Consider the following 15,608-nt stretch of genomic DNA (forward strand, 5'->3'; position numbering starts at 1 on the left):
TGTACGTCGACAAGAGAGATACAGCACAAAAGTATGTAGAGTCTTGAATCAGAACATGTTGGCGACATAGTGTAATTGCATTGCATCGATGTTTATATGATCTAAGGATAAGATCACACTTCGAAAGAAAGCACCTATTGAACATCTATATCTCTCTGTTCCTGTTTTCTATGGTCTCCGTTTTGGTTTTTTGGTATACGTTATGTTGGTAATTCCGTAGCTTTACAGTGTTGCACTGCAAGTTTTTTTATTTTTGTTTTTATCCATTCAGAGTTGAAAAGTATAATTGTTAATTCTTTTACTTCACAATGAAGTTAATTAAAAGTGTTTTATGCATCATTCTGTGAAATAATTTTCCACCCATAATTTAGCCCTACACTTTTCATTAAATGAATTAAACAGAATCGAATCTCCAACAATTGATCTTGACAAGGTCTCAAGGGACAAAGAAGATGTCAGTGTCCGGTAGTTTGGGAAGTCCCAGTAAAGACTCAATCTCGGCAACTAATAGTATAACTGGCGGAGAAGAACTACCTCGCGATTTGAGTCGTCTTTCTTTGTTCTCTGCCACCTCGAATACTTCACAAGATGAACAGTTCCGTAGCGAAGGGCATGCCGAACATAGTCTAAGCTGTATGAGACATTACTTACAAGCTGGAAAACTGTGTGATGTCGTTCTCATTGCGGGTGTTAATCAGCGCCGTGTACCTGCTCATAGGTATGTATAATACAAATTGTTTGATGTAGATACCAAACGAGTTTCAGGCAATGTAAGTTCGTCTGAAGCAGACTATTAGTGTAAAAACTATCATACCAGTGGGGCAATGAAATAATGTTATTGTCAGCAGTTATTTAAATCTGAAACAAAGGTATATCTTCTTTGTCTATAAAATCTTTTGTTAAGGGTAACTTGATGCTATCGTAGTCAAGAGGCCAAATGCTCAGATCTGTTTTTTGTCTTAAACTTATCTGATAGATATTTTCGAGGATATTTCCTATGTGAATACATGTTTCTAATAAATTTCACTATATGCATGTGTGATTTCTGACTGCACTACTCACATTTTTAGGACATTTTCTCAAACAGAAAAGTCTGTTCTGGATCCTTTTTACTGGAGTGTGCTATTGATCTGAAATTTTGGTAAAAGTTAGAATGGCTTCTGTATAGCTCCGAGTATGGCTCTCTCTCTTTCTCTCTATCATTCTATTAGGAGAAATGCATCTCTTAATATTATACATTATCTGAAATGAAAACAAGTAGGGACCATATATGAAATAATTATATACCTACATTTATTTATTTATTTTTAAGTGGGCGGCGTTTCAGCCAAGGCTGCTTACTAACATTTGTTGAAAATTGAGATTTTTAATGCAAACATAGAAACAAATGAATTCGAATAAATGTACTGATTGCAAACGTCAGTTTCTGTCACCTTAAATCAAAAAGGGCATGCACAATCTCATCGTAACTTGGAAAGGGATATCAGGTCCATCGATGTAATGTCACAAAGTAACATGTTGTGAGAACTTTGTATATACAGGTTCCTACAACAGACCTTTTGTTTCGCCTTTCGTGCAAATGACCTTGTTTTTTGAAGTTAAGAAATAAATTTGAGCCATAATGTTAATTGGAGCAAAGGGTCAATTAAATTCTTTTATTGCTATAAGACCGACTTAATTGGAGGCGATTGCTGCAACCCATTCAACTAATTACAGGGAAATTATACATATCCATATAGCCGGAATGAAATCTCCAAATTCGGAGATACAGCAATCCTCTTTTGTTCTTTGGAATAGGAGGTTAAACGGCGAGGTTTCCTAACACGTTGATATTTTTCTTAAACTACACGACCCTGCCGGTTTTAATGCCGGATTTCATATACCAAAAAAACTAAAATGGATTAATGGGTAATTAACGAACCTAAAATTCAATAAGATTGATTTATCTCTCTGGAAAGAGAGCGTTCCGCAGAATTTAAATATTCCTACAGGAACGGTTCCAAACGGCAAATTACATACGGGCTCTTATTTTCCTTAATGGGCGGCTCTACAAATTAACCTACTAATTTGTACCTTATATTTCGTACACAGAAATACATATCTTTAGAGCGACAATCTTCGTAACGAAGCGCCCAACTTTAAAAATGCAAAAAACTACGTACGTACACTACCCAAGACAAAGGTTTCTAGGCAAAAAGAAGATATTTTAACAATATTAAAAAAGTTCTGATATTTACAATTTTTGTAATCACAGAAAGATTCTCTATCAAATGACACAAAAAGTAAAAATTACTTCCATAATATAATAATTAGCATCTTGTAGAGGGAAAAAACTGGTCATAATAATGTGTTATTTTGAAAAATTTTTTTAATAACTTCGGTAAAATTTCGGGTAAATATAAAAACGATTTTGCACAATTTCATTTTTGTCCGGATATTTCCGAAAGTAGTCGGAATTTTTTCAGTTTAAAAACTGCATTTTGTTAAGCATCAAAATACGCAACTCCAAGATCCCCATGGTGGCCCTCAAATTTGAATCAGCCTGTATACGCTGTCATTCTTTGACCTACTCCGCTTTGAAAAACTTCAGCTGCAATCAATGTAATTACGCTACAATTAATAACGTTCGCTTAAAGTGTCGTCTTTCAACACAAAACCTTCTTAAAAATTTGATGATCAGTGTAATTACGCTACTCACGATAAGCGTAATTTTAAACGGCGTGTCTGAAAACATGCCATATTTAAGGATGTTATGTGCAGTCTGTGCAATTATGCCACAAATTGTAAGAAAAATTTCGATCGTCATATACATATTATTAAAGCACGACCATCGAAAAATGTGATCAGTCTAATTATGCCACTGTAGAGCTGTTTTAAAGCGTTATCGGCGTAAGGGAATGTCGGCGAGTGGGTGTAAAGTTGTACGAGTGCGCTAGACATTGAATCATACATTTATTGTGATCTTTATTTGTAATTAGAAAATTAAGTTCATTGTGGTCAAGCTAATTCAAGACGGCCTCGAGTTCTTAAGAAAAAGGAAGGTCAGGTAGATAGAATTAAGGGATTATATATTTAAATCTCAAAAACGGAATGATACACTCAATTTATATACTTATTAGTAGAATTTTACTTAAAAACTTGCTAGAATAACCCTATGTTTACAAAACGCTCTCGACTATACTCGCAATTTGTTAATTACACAAGCGCCTCTAGAGACAAATTCACATTATCGGTCACATCACGTGATCTGACAGTGAATTGACCGATAATGTGAATAAGCACGGCGAACTTGGTCGAACTGCGAACATAAACTCAACTGATCTTTGAACGCGAGCGTAATCAAAGGGATCGTGAACGATAACGCGACTGCTGATATCTCTGTTGATACAAATGAAAGTACATATTAATTTGCAGAGACTGAGACTGGATCCGTTGGAGACGCCAAACACACTGGTCGTCCAAAAACAAGCCGTTCGAATGTGAACACTATTCCGACCATATTTTGTATGAAATTTTCGAACTGCAGCCGCCAAGCTTTCACTATTTTTGAAATATTCTTTAATAATGAAGACACGTTGTTCTATCGTGTAACGCTCCATTTTTAATAACCCTATACTGTTAAGGCGGGTTTAGGCTCGTACGCAGAATGCACACGTTGCAGAAGTGAGTGGAAATTTCAGCTGCAGAAGTACGCTCCCGTGTGTACTAGTGATCTATCTGTTTATGTTGGTACGCAGTTGTTCTCAGTGTTCAAGTGTCGAAATTGACATTTAAAACCTAACCTCTTTTGGTCGTTAAATAACGTGGTTGGTTAAGTGAATAGAAAAAACAGATTTTTGATTTATTTCTGCAATGGCAGACAAGAAGAGAATTAAATTAAAGAAAATACTGTTACTAACGGCGTTAAGTAATGAGTTGGGGCTCTTGCATACTCAAAGGAGGGTACGACGGTGGGCAGTAAGACCTGTTAACAAATATAGGAGAAATTTTTGAAGGTTTCTAAATGTTTTTCAAGTAATGGTGACAAAGGATCAAGAAGAGCTGTACGCCCGACTACAAACAACTGCGTACAAAGTTTAAATTCTGCGAACTTCTGCGTCTCCTACAGACAAGCATATTTGCGGCAACCTACGTTTTGTATTTGTGCGTTCAAGCATAAACAAGGCCGTATATCAACATGGTCTCGAACTACCTGCGGCTGCGACTTTCTGCAGCAGCGCCGTTCTGCGTACGAGCCTAAACCCGCCTTTAGCTGTCAAATTGCTTTTTTTTCAGGGTTGCCAACACTTCACCGCACAAATGGCGGCAAATTCAAATCTTGCGTTAATTTTGGGACACCCTTTAGTATAAAACATTATAGACAAAAAAGAATGAAGAGACAGAATATGTTAATTAAATTAATAATTTGCAGATGCCATGAGTGGAAGAAAACCTAGAAATCAAGGGAAATGAGTAAGTGATTGGAATTATTTACTCACAAGTAAAACTTAGTATAGTAGGAAGCGGGCTTGAGTTGATATCGCAGCGGTGACAGATGTTATTGAAGTTTTGTGACATGTTAATCGTTGGACATTTATAAAACAAATTAGATGAAAATGTTTATAAATTGGCCTTATCTGAATCGCGTATTACATAAAAAACATGGACATGGCAACACTGCGCGCAGCAACACGTGTTAATCGCTAGCGAATTCGCACGATCTGAAGCGATGGTACCTGATTCCGGAAGCGATAATCAATTTCTTACATCGTACTACTTACGGCCTGCGTCTTACGGAACCACTCTGAATCTCGCCATTATAGTTTAAATGTTTATTTTTCTTATTTCATACTCTTAACGCCTACTGTTACGGAACTCTGAATCAGGCTTAAGTTTTTTGAATTCTTCTACACAGGTGCTTTTTAAAACTCGATTTATAATTTTAATTAGTTGCAAAATTGCACTGGACACATTTTAAATCGTTAGATATCTTGTGTGACAACAGATGACGTTTATTGCTGGCTGAGTAATCACACTGAATGCATTTAAATTTTTTTTAAACTCGACGAAACAGAGGAGCTAAACCATAGACAAAATATGGCTAAACATACCAATACTATACTATTTCAGAAATTTAATCAGACTTTTAAGTTCTTTTTATTGCCGCTAGAAGTCTCATCCAACGCGAATCTTACCGTAAATGTTTATATTAATGACATGCAATAATTGATACTTTGTAATAGCGTTTTCGATTGGCAAAACTCGTGCTGCACAAGTGCAATTTTTACGTTCTATTGGTAATTTTAGGGTAATTTTCTGTGTTCCATTGGCAAATGTGATGCAACAATTACGCACTCAGTGCAAATTTCGACGCACGAGGTCCGAGAGATCGTGGAGCTGCTAGCTAACAAATTTTCAAAACAAACGTGCGACAATTTGAATTTGTTTCTTGCGTTGGGAGTTTTTTGTCGTCATCAAGCGATAGCGAAGATGATGAACTAGCCATAACTTCTATTTTACAAAAAGTTGCACTTACTCATTAAACTGAACGCCAAAAATTGGTCCTTTACAGGAATTTCAAATTTATATTCCTCATCGTTTATCATAAATAATACTGAAATCGTTTGTCATTTTTTAGAATAGAGATTTGTCGATTACCTAAATCTAAAATGAGGTTATGGACAAATGACAACAAATATTTACGAGTATTTATGTTCCATTGAGAGCAATTTTCACATGGATTTCTTCAGTTTCTCGTGCAACACTCGTGCAGTACGAGTTGTGCCAATCGAAAACGCTATAAGTTTAATGTGAGAAACTTGACGCGGTTGACATTTGTTGAACAAATCTTATCATATTATATTCAGCCCTGTGATGTATTAGAAACGTCAACATGTACCTAACCTGCTATTGCTGTGCAAAAAAACGATTAATCGATAATTATCGATAATCGATTAATCAATTCAAAGCACCACTTAATTTTAAATAACTAATTATCGATTAATCGACGACCGATAAATTAAAAAAAATTATCGATTAATCGATAATTATCGATCTCTGTGCGATTAGTTATTGATAAATCAATAACAATTTCATTTATCACGTAGCACTATAATCTGTACGTTAAGTTTAACTTTAGTGATATCTACATCACAGGGCTGAAACTCCGTATAGGTGATACACGTTTATTAGAGCTTTTATTAAGTGGTAGGACTACACAAACCCCATTACTTTATTGAGTGGTAGAGCCGAGTTACCCCACTGACGTCATGACCACATGTACTCGTACAGTATTTGATTATGGTAGCAGACTTGTCAGCCATTTTGGAGCCCACTGACAATCCAAATCTGTGCACCAAAAAGTGCAGTCCAATCACAGTCCTCGTCCTGCACCTCTATGTCCGACATGTAACGGCGACCTTTCAAATGTTTCTTCACAAGTCCAAAAATGTGGAAATTTATTTATTATCCCTCTCTTGTTCTGGGCCCTCAACAGGCTTGCGCCCAATTACAGAGTGACCCGCATAATGCTTTTTAGAGGTGCCTCTGCAGAAGGTCTTAAGTTGTTCTATACTACTCCGGCATTTACCTTACGAATTAGGAAAACTGCAGGAAAACCTAATACGGTAATTCGGAGTAGCCGTCAGAATGCTCGAAACTGGTCTAAGGTAATTCCCATCTCTGCCACAGAGAAAAATTCACCTCAGCCCAGGATCGAACACCTGACCTCCAGATTTATAGTCCCACGCTCTACCACTGAACCATAAAGCCGGATAAATAATAATACTCTTTTATTTCCATGGACACATGATTGTAGTGCATAGGATGCGTCAAAAAATACATTACTTTACATTACTAAAAAAAAATCGTTTAGATAGTAGAAGCATCTCTCTACAAGAAAACGTTTCAGATCCTTTTTAAATTTAAAAATGTTTTGTTGCACTTTGACATAGTGTGGTAGAGTATTATAAACTCTGACTGCAGAACAGAGAGGACCATTTTTTTAATATCTAGTTTACATTCAGGTAGCAGTGTTTTTATTCCATATATTATACTGCAAGTCATTCTCTGTGATGTGTCCGATTGACCTTTACATCCCCTCCACGCACGCAATGTACTCCTCCCGAATCTTCACATTGAATTGTCGCACAATGTCATACAAGGACTTGCGTGCTTACCAGAACCGTGTCAACCACATTTGACTGCAGTGACCCTGTACCCTTATATTGTCAACTTCCAGAATTTGCATTAAAATGACATTTCACATTGGAAATCATGACAATTATCATTCAAATTAAAATCGGCGCCGCCGTGCTTAAGACTTCCATAACGATTGCATTGCCCTATGTTACTTATACGGACTTTAGGGGAACTTTATTTTCAGATTGGTCCTGTCAGCTGCTAGCGAATATTTCTCAGCAATGTTCACTGGCAACATGCGAGAAACTGCCGAGCCAGAGATCACTTTACAGGATGTGAATGGGGACGTTCTATACGCTCTTGTAAACTACTGTTATACTGGAACTATAGAAATAAGGGAGGATAATGTAGAGACTCTTCTAGCAACAGCGTGTCTAATGCAGCTTAGGGAGGTTACCGAAGCGTGTTCAAGATTTCTCGCACATCAACTACATCCCAGTAATTGTTTAGGTATTGCCGTATTTGCGGAACATCAAAATTGCAATAGCCTACTACATGAGGCAACTGCATATACCAGCCAACATTTCAACCAGGTACTATACCAACCTTTTTTAATGGGAATTTACTTTTGCAATAACAGGTTATTAAAAACCAAGAGTTCCTTCAACTTAATGTCGAACAAATGGCGATTTTATTAGGAAGCGATGATCTTAACGTTACATCGGAGCAACAAATTTTTTACGCTTTAATGAGCTGGATTAATCATGATGTAATTTCACGAAAACCGCACATTGCTCGTTTACTCGGTCTGGTGAAGTTGCCACTTTTAGAACCATCATTTCTAGCAGATAATATAGAAAATGTTATCGGGACTGATCCTGCTTGCCAAAAACTGATTATGGAGGCAATGAAGTGGCACTTGTTACCAGAACGGCGATCGCAGATGATCAGTTCACGAACTAGACCTAGGAAAGCCACTCTGGGGCGTGTTCTTGTGGTCGGGGGAATGGATAAAAGTAAAGGGGCAACTACTATTGAAAGTTATGATCCAAGAAGTGACTGTTGGACTATTGCTTACCATTTAAGTGGACGCAGATTGCAGTTTGGCATTGCATTGATGGGAGATAAGTATGTTACATTTGATTTTAAACATACAAATAAATGGAACTAAAATCTGTAACAGTTTGAGAACTTGATGCAATGTTTAGCTCAACATTTTCAGATTACTAGTGGTTGGTGGTAGAGATGGTCTCAAGACTTTAAACACAATGGAGTGCTTAGATATGGAGTCTGGCGCTTGGACCCAATTATCTCCCATGAACACCCATAGACACGGATTGGGTGTTGCTGTTTTGGGGGGACCATTGTATGCAGTTGGTGGTCACGATGGTTGGAGTTACCTCAACACTGTTGAGAGGTGATCCAAAACTATAGTTTTCGTAATTCAATTAATTTTAAATTTTAGATGGGATTCTGTGACTCGTCAGTGGAATTATGTCGCTCCTATGCAAGGTCAGCGCTGTTCTGCAGGTGTGGCTGTGTTAGGTGGAAAGTTATATGCTGTAGGCGGTCGAGATGGCACGTCCTGTTTACGCACAGTGGAATGTTACGATCCGCACACTAATAAATGGACGACATGTGCACAGATGGCTCGCCGGAGAGGTGGAGTAGGGGTTGCAGTTGCTAATGGCTACTTATATGCTATGGGTGGCCAAGATGCACCTGCAAATAACCCTGCAGCCTCTAGGTTTTTCTGTGTTGAAAGATATGATCCTGGTAGGGGGCCGCATTATTTACAATATACAGTGTGTAAAGCGATGGGGTATACAAGAGGGAATTTTTTTTAAAATATTGATTTATGAAAAAAATTTATTCTTCATGATATTTTTTGCTTGCTTTGATAGTACCAATAACGTTTCGATAATCTAAAATTTATTTATAGAAATCTGGAAAAATAATAAAATTAATTTTTTTTATTGAAGGTTATTCTACATTATAATCAAAATAGCGTATAGGCGCGTACAGACCGAGTTTCCAACGCAAGCCAAGGCATATGTGGTTACAGATTTGGAGGTGTTCGGATTGGTGTGTACCGCGCGAGCCAACGGTTTCTAACCGCTTCCAACGGCGCTGTTGGCGTTCGATTGCGTTCGCTCAGTGAGCGGTACATCAAAGAGAAATTTGATGTGGTCTGGACAGGATTTGTCGCGATTTTAGTTTTTAGTCGTTTGTCTGTCTTTTTAAAATGTCCACCATCTTCATTTTGAAGTTCCTCTAGTAAGTGACTGTCACTATACAAACTCCTATTTTTAAATGGTGTTGTTACCTCGTCCTCGTCGCATGACATTGTTTGACAGACTAGCAGCACCGGTTACTGAACTTTACCCAACACGGTCCCACCAAGTCCAACTCAAATCTTAAATTTTGGTGTGGACGAGGACATTCCAATCGTTTGCAACGACAAACGCCAACGTCACATGTGCTTGAATTCATTGGCTTGGCGTTGGAATCCGGTCTGTACGCGGCTTATTGCTATCAAACCACAAACAATCGAAACGTTATTGGTACTTTCAAAGCAAGCAAAAAATATCATGAAGAATAAATTTTTGTCATAAATCAATATTTAAAAAAAAATCCCTCTTGTATACCCCATCGCTTTACACACTGTATATTTGGTGTTAAATCAAGTTCACGCATCAATAAAGCAAGATGCTTAGTATGTCTGCATTGATAATAGTATACTTCACTTGCACTTAATTTATCTTAATTCAATTAATTTCATGCCAAAAAAGCAGTAACATTAGGAAAACAATCAAATGAAAAAATTAAAACACTTTGTATATTTTCTTCTAGGTTCTGATACATGGACTATGGTAGCTTCTTTATCAAGTAAACGTGATGCCGTAGCTGCATGCTTATTTGGCGAACATATTCTAGCAGTAGGCGGTTACGATGGTAATCACTATCTAAAAAATGTCGAGCAATATGACCCCATTACGAATGAGTGGCTATCGATTGCTCCATTGATAACCGGTCGCGCCGGAGCGTGTATTGTCACGGTGGCCAACCAACCGGCACAAAATGATAATTGAAGTATTATTTCACAGGGTATTATAGCAGCTGTAGTGTTTCTTGTATTATTTAATTTTATTCTGTCTGATTTATTTTTTAAACAATGTCTTTTCTGAAACAGCTCATTTTTGGTATTTAAAGACTGAAAAATTTATATTCTCTAGAATCTAAGACTGATATTCTATACTGTCGCAAAAATTACATTTAACCAGTGATATTTTATTAGATATTCTTGAAGGGCATTTCATGATCTCAATCTTTGGATGCCTAAAAATAAATGTGTTTAATAACATCAGTTTTGTAAGAAATTACACGATAAAAATATGTCAGCATTGTTTTTATATTGTATCTATCTCAATAAATTAATGCTTTTTTAAATATTTTATTTTTTAAGACCTTGAATGGTAGGGCAATTAGTAGCGCCATGGACTAGTTGTGTATGGTAGCACAATCCACACTCCAAGATGTTCCAACCAACATGGAAACTAAATTGCTTCTAAAAAATTGGGCACCAAGAAATCATTGGCGAATTTTTAGCGACCAGCTTATATCTGACGTTATTTTTTCCCTTATTTAAATGTAAACGCTGATGTGCCCTCTGTTTTAAAGGGTTTCTTGCGTAATTTCAGAAGGTTACGCCTAAACCTAGCTGTGGCACCTTATAAATGTAGAATCGGAATCATCAGCAAATTAAAACTAATGAAAATTTATTACGAGCTTCACACATAATAAATATACTATTGCGGTAATCGGTAATGTACTCATTGTTTAAAACAATGATAAATACTTACACTTACAAAAAAAGTGCAAATTCGTGCCTCTTTGTGCAACCGAATGCTACGCAAAATTGGGGCATATGTTAATTTGTTAACTGGTCTCTGATAAAACATAATTACTAATACCATTGAATAAGTAATTATACTTGTTTAATGATGTTACAAAAATAATTTATTTACGATTACATTACAATTTTTTATTTTACCGTAATTTCAATGTAATCTAGGTTCAAGAGTACACTATTGCTACCGTCTGTCCGATGTTCTGTTTGTCGATCATATGTACGCCATAGAGAATATTATTGCATATGTATTGTGTGTTGCCTAACAAATTTTATTGCTTTTTCTCAATTTTATTGGGGCGTACGCTACGCCTAAGTGCCTGAATACACTATGCGTTTTAACCGGTCCCGTTTGACCGGACCGTTTTGGATTTAAATGCGAGCGTTTACACTTATCCGGTTGCGTTCCGGTCGCCGCAAGTAATGTAAACGCACAAAACCTTCCGGTTTCGCAGGATGCGTTTTAAACGCACCCTTTCAAAACGCATCCTACGAAAGCGGAAGGTTGTGTGCGTTTACATTACTTGCGGCGACCGGAACGCAACCGGATAAGTGTAAACGCTCGCATTTAAATCCATTGGATGCAGTCATCCGGTTAAAACGCATAGTGTATTCAGGCACTAAGTGTGGTGTCACACTATGCGTTTTTACCGCTCCTGCTAAAATGGATGCGGTTTGACAGCATATGATGCGGCTGTTTCCTGGTGCGGCGAAACCGCATATATGTGACTGGTACCATTTAATAACCTGTGATATTATCATTCCGTCAAACCGCATCCGTTTTTGTTTTAGCGGGATCGGTAAAAACGCTCCTGTTTGACGGGATGGTAATATCACACGTTATTAAATGGAGTGGAAGACCGATGCGCGCTAGTGCTGCAGCTTAAAATGCGGGTCGAGAGTATTTTTTTATTGAATTGTTTAAATAAATATGTAATTAAATTTATTTGACGGGTGCAGATTTATTAATTTGTTATTTAACTGCACTATATATTTTGACTGATTATTGGATTAGACTGCTGTTTTTTTTTGAAGACATAAAAATTATTGCATAAGAAACAACTCAGAGTATGTAGACATCTATACAAAATTAAAGCAAACAAAATTTCCTGTAAAATAATCGCTATGCTCATCATATAAAATCCAATTTGCTAGTGCATTTTATAAAATATGTTGTCTACTTTAATTTGCTTATAGGAGATGATCTAAAAAGGATGAATAATAACCAATTTAATTTACATTTTTACAATTGTACCTGTTTTTGGTTATTCAATTAAATAGTAATTACTGCCTACTCAATAGATGCCAACTAAACAGGAAAATACCAATGTAATTAACAATAGGTACTGAATCGTTGCTGATTTCTTTTATACTTAAGTAATGTTTTCTAATTATATCATGCCAATAAGAAAGAAAATTAAATGTGACAACCGTGCAAATATTTTAAACGGAAATTCTATAAAGAATTAGGCGCGGGAAGCCGTTTCAACTTCAAGTTCTGTAAAGAAGCGGAAATATGGAAAGAGAATTCAAAAATTCAGGAAAGAATGGCTATTGAAAAAGAGTTCGAAATGTAGCGCATGTAGCCATCACGTCAGTATTGTTGATTTTGTTGGTATACCTTTTGAAATTCAAGTCAGCGTAGCCATAGGTACAGGGCACTAAAGAAAAGCAATCAAACGTCACAAATTTTGAAATATCTTGAATAACTTGAAAACCTTTGATGCTAGGAATATGGAAATGTGGTATCAAATGACGTAGATTTTCATGTATATTTCGAAAATGCAATAAAATATAGGGTGTTCCATTTAAAATAAGGAAGTTGCTATCCGCTTCCGGTACAACCGGAAATGAAACGATCATGATAATATTTTCTTTCGATAGAGCATAAAAAACTATGTTGGTATGCAAATTTGCAGATTTAAATTATTTTAATAGGATTCTGAATGCTTTTAGGTAACGGTTTGCGTGAAACAGCCGATATATGAAACAAATCACCTTGTAATAGTTCTTTTTGCACTCCTTCGTTCTAAATCGCGTTTTCCCAATAAAACACGAAAGTCGGGAACGTCAATTTTACAATTGACTATCTACTTTCGCGCACTAGTGCCTAAAAATTCAACGAATTATCTATTTAGTGCGGATCATAAACTAATAAGTAGTATGATGGAAGAGTAAAAAAGAAAATATAAATACACTTTACGTTTACATCATTCCCTGTAGTACAAGCAAAGAGTAACTATAATAACTATAATAAGAGATCCAACGGTATAGTGTTGCATATGTATTGTGTGTTGCCTAACAAATTTTAGTGCTTTTTCTCAATTTTACTGGCGTACGCTACGCCTAATAGGTGGGTTCATAGCTCTCCGTTCATCCGTTGCGTTGATCCGTCAAACGGATAGTACGTTTTGTTAAGGTTCATAGCAATCCGTCCACATTGTACATTTGCAAGTATAACCATAACCTAAACTTTATTTTGTACTGTACCCTCCGTGATTTTCAGTATGTGAAAATGGTACGAAAGTAAGAACACATTGCTATCTGATTATTACCGTGAAGAACGAATAGGCGAACGCTGTTAACATACCAAACATAACCTCACTCTTGTTAAAAACGGACCAACGGAAACGTAAATGTTCAACTTCAACCAACTTTTCCGTCGTAAACGGACGACGTACGATTTAAAAATTTGCTGTCTTCTGATTGGCTAACGGACAAACGGAAACGTATGAACGGAGAGCTATGAACTTGACCTTTAAGGCAACTACTTGTTTAGAAGTTTATAAATATCATTGCAGAAATAGCAGCGTTGCCAAATTTTTAGTGTTTGCTTGCACTTATTTAGGTATCTATTATTCCTTGAAATGTATGATGTTTAAGGATATGTAATTCCATTCTACGGTTATGGCACAATTTATTAAGGTCCGAACGCTTGTTGGTTTGATTCATAGGTGCGAAGATATGTTCTTCGTGTAAGAATAAGCCATTTTTTGAGCGGTAAATAATAGATTTTTTACTGTGTATTCCCAGTAAGCGCGAGTAATAAGCTCGCGTTGATTACGTCTCTGCCCTTTGTACACACTGTCCGTCGTCCTACCGTCGACGGACGTGTGGAAAAGTCGACCGAACTAGATCGTTTAGTTAGAGGAAGTAGTCTAACGAACGATATTTACTTCCGACTTGCGAGGAATAAACGAAAATTTTTTGAAAAAAAATAGGCCAATAGACGTTTTATAGTATTTATTGTACAAATAATAAGAGAATGAAAGATTCCCGGAAAAAATTTTTCACTTTTTAATTTTTGTCGGCCAAACAATATAATAAAAACAAAATAAACTGTCTCCATTGGATTATAGTTGTGATCAAATGGTTCAAATCAGTTAAAAATGATATCTGTGGACCAACGCAACCCCACCTCTTTAAAAATGGTTTCTTTGCGAGAACTGAAAAACTACTTGGCCGATTTGGACCATATTTTTACCAGTCGATGTGACTAATGTCCCCTTTAATCTCATTACATTTCACTCCGATCGACCCACGCATTCCGGAGATATTTAAACGCTCCAGAAACCCTATATTTGGAGTGGAAGAAAATGTTGTTTTCAAAAATAAGAAGATACACTGCATTATCAATCGTTTAGATGGACGAATCACTACCAGAATGCGCGGTGGCTCAAGTTGAGCGGCAAATTTAAATACATATACTTGTGTTTTTTCCGCTAGCCAATGGTGACTGAAAAACATGTGTACGAAGCTTAGTTGCTAGGAGACCGATGCGCGCTAGTACTGCAGCTTAAAATGCGGGTCGAGAGTATTTTTTTAATTAAATTGTTTAAATGAGAATAACGTGTAAATATTTAATTAAATTTATTCGACGGGTGCAGATTTATTAATTTATTATTTAACTGCACTATATATTTTGACTGATTATTGGATTAGACTGATGTTTTTTTTCTGAGGACATAAGGATTATTGCATTGTAATGATTGATTGTTAATGATTAAACAACTCAGCGTATGTAGGCATCTATACAAAATTAAAGCAAACAAAATTTCCTGTACAATAATCGCTATGCTCATCATAAAATCCAATTTGCTAGTGCATTTTATGAAATATATTGTCCACTTTAATTTGATTGTAGGAGACGATCTAAAAAGGATGGATAATAACAAATTTAATCTAAAAAGGATGGATAATAACAAATTTAATTTACATTTTTACAATTGTGTACCTGTTATTGGTCATTCAATTAAATAGTATTTACTGTCTATTCAATAGACGCCAACTAAACAGGAAAATACCAATGTAATTAACAATAGGTACTGAATCGTTGCTGATTTCTTTTATACTTAAGTAATATTTTCTAATTATATCATGTCCACATACAGCCAATAAGAAAGAAAATTAAATGTGACAACCGCGCAAATATTTTAAACCGAAATTCTATAAAGAATTCTGTAAATTTTCAATACGCGCCAATATTTAAAGAGGCGGTTAGTTCTGGCCACCTCTACGCGAGGGCCCGCTTTTGGAATCCTAGCGGGCGAGTTCTTCTAGCCAACACGCGTATACCTTT

General features: G+C 36.3%; 1 protein-coding gene across 2 annotated transcripts; it reads left to right on the forward strand.

Annotated features, from left to right (window-relative positions):
• The first annotated feature begins 207 nt into the window (after window positions 1-207).
• Window positions 208-10,534, forward strand: LOC116163629 (kelch-like protein 5). 2 transcript variants are annotated; one of them, XM_031477659.1, is made up of 6 exons: window positions 208-718; window positions 7,364-7,712; window positions 7,760-8,247; window positions 8,342-8,536; window positions 8,585-8,895; window positions 9,973-10,534. In XM_031477659.1, exons 1-6 carry the CDS (start codon window positions 453-455, stop codon window positions 10,209-10,211), a joined length of 1,848 nt encoding a protein of 615 aa, XP_031333519.1. In that variant the 5' UTR covers window positions 208-452; the 3' UTR covers window positions 10,212-10,534. The 2 variants fall into 2 exon arrangements, with proteins under 2 accessions (XP_031333519.1, XP_031333520.1); XM_031477660.1 differs by lacking the exon at window positions 208-718 and adding an exon at window positions 4,325-4,452.
• The last annotated feature ends 5,074 nt before the right edge of the window (window positions 10,535-15,608 follow it).

This window comes from Photinus pyralis, unplaced genomic scaffold (assembly GCF_008802855.1).
Source record: "Photinus pyralis isolate 1611_PpyrPB1 unplaced genomic scaffold, Ppyr1.3 Ppyr1.4_LG2, whole genome shotgun sequence".
NCBI lineage: Eukaryota > Metazoa > Arthropoda > Insecta > Coleoptera > Lampyridae > Photinus > Photinus pyralis.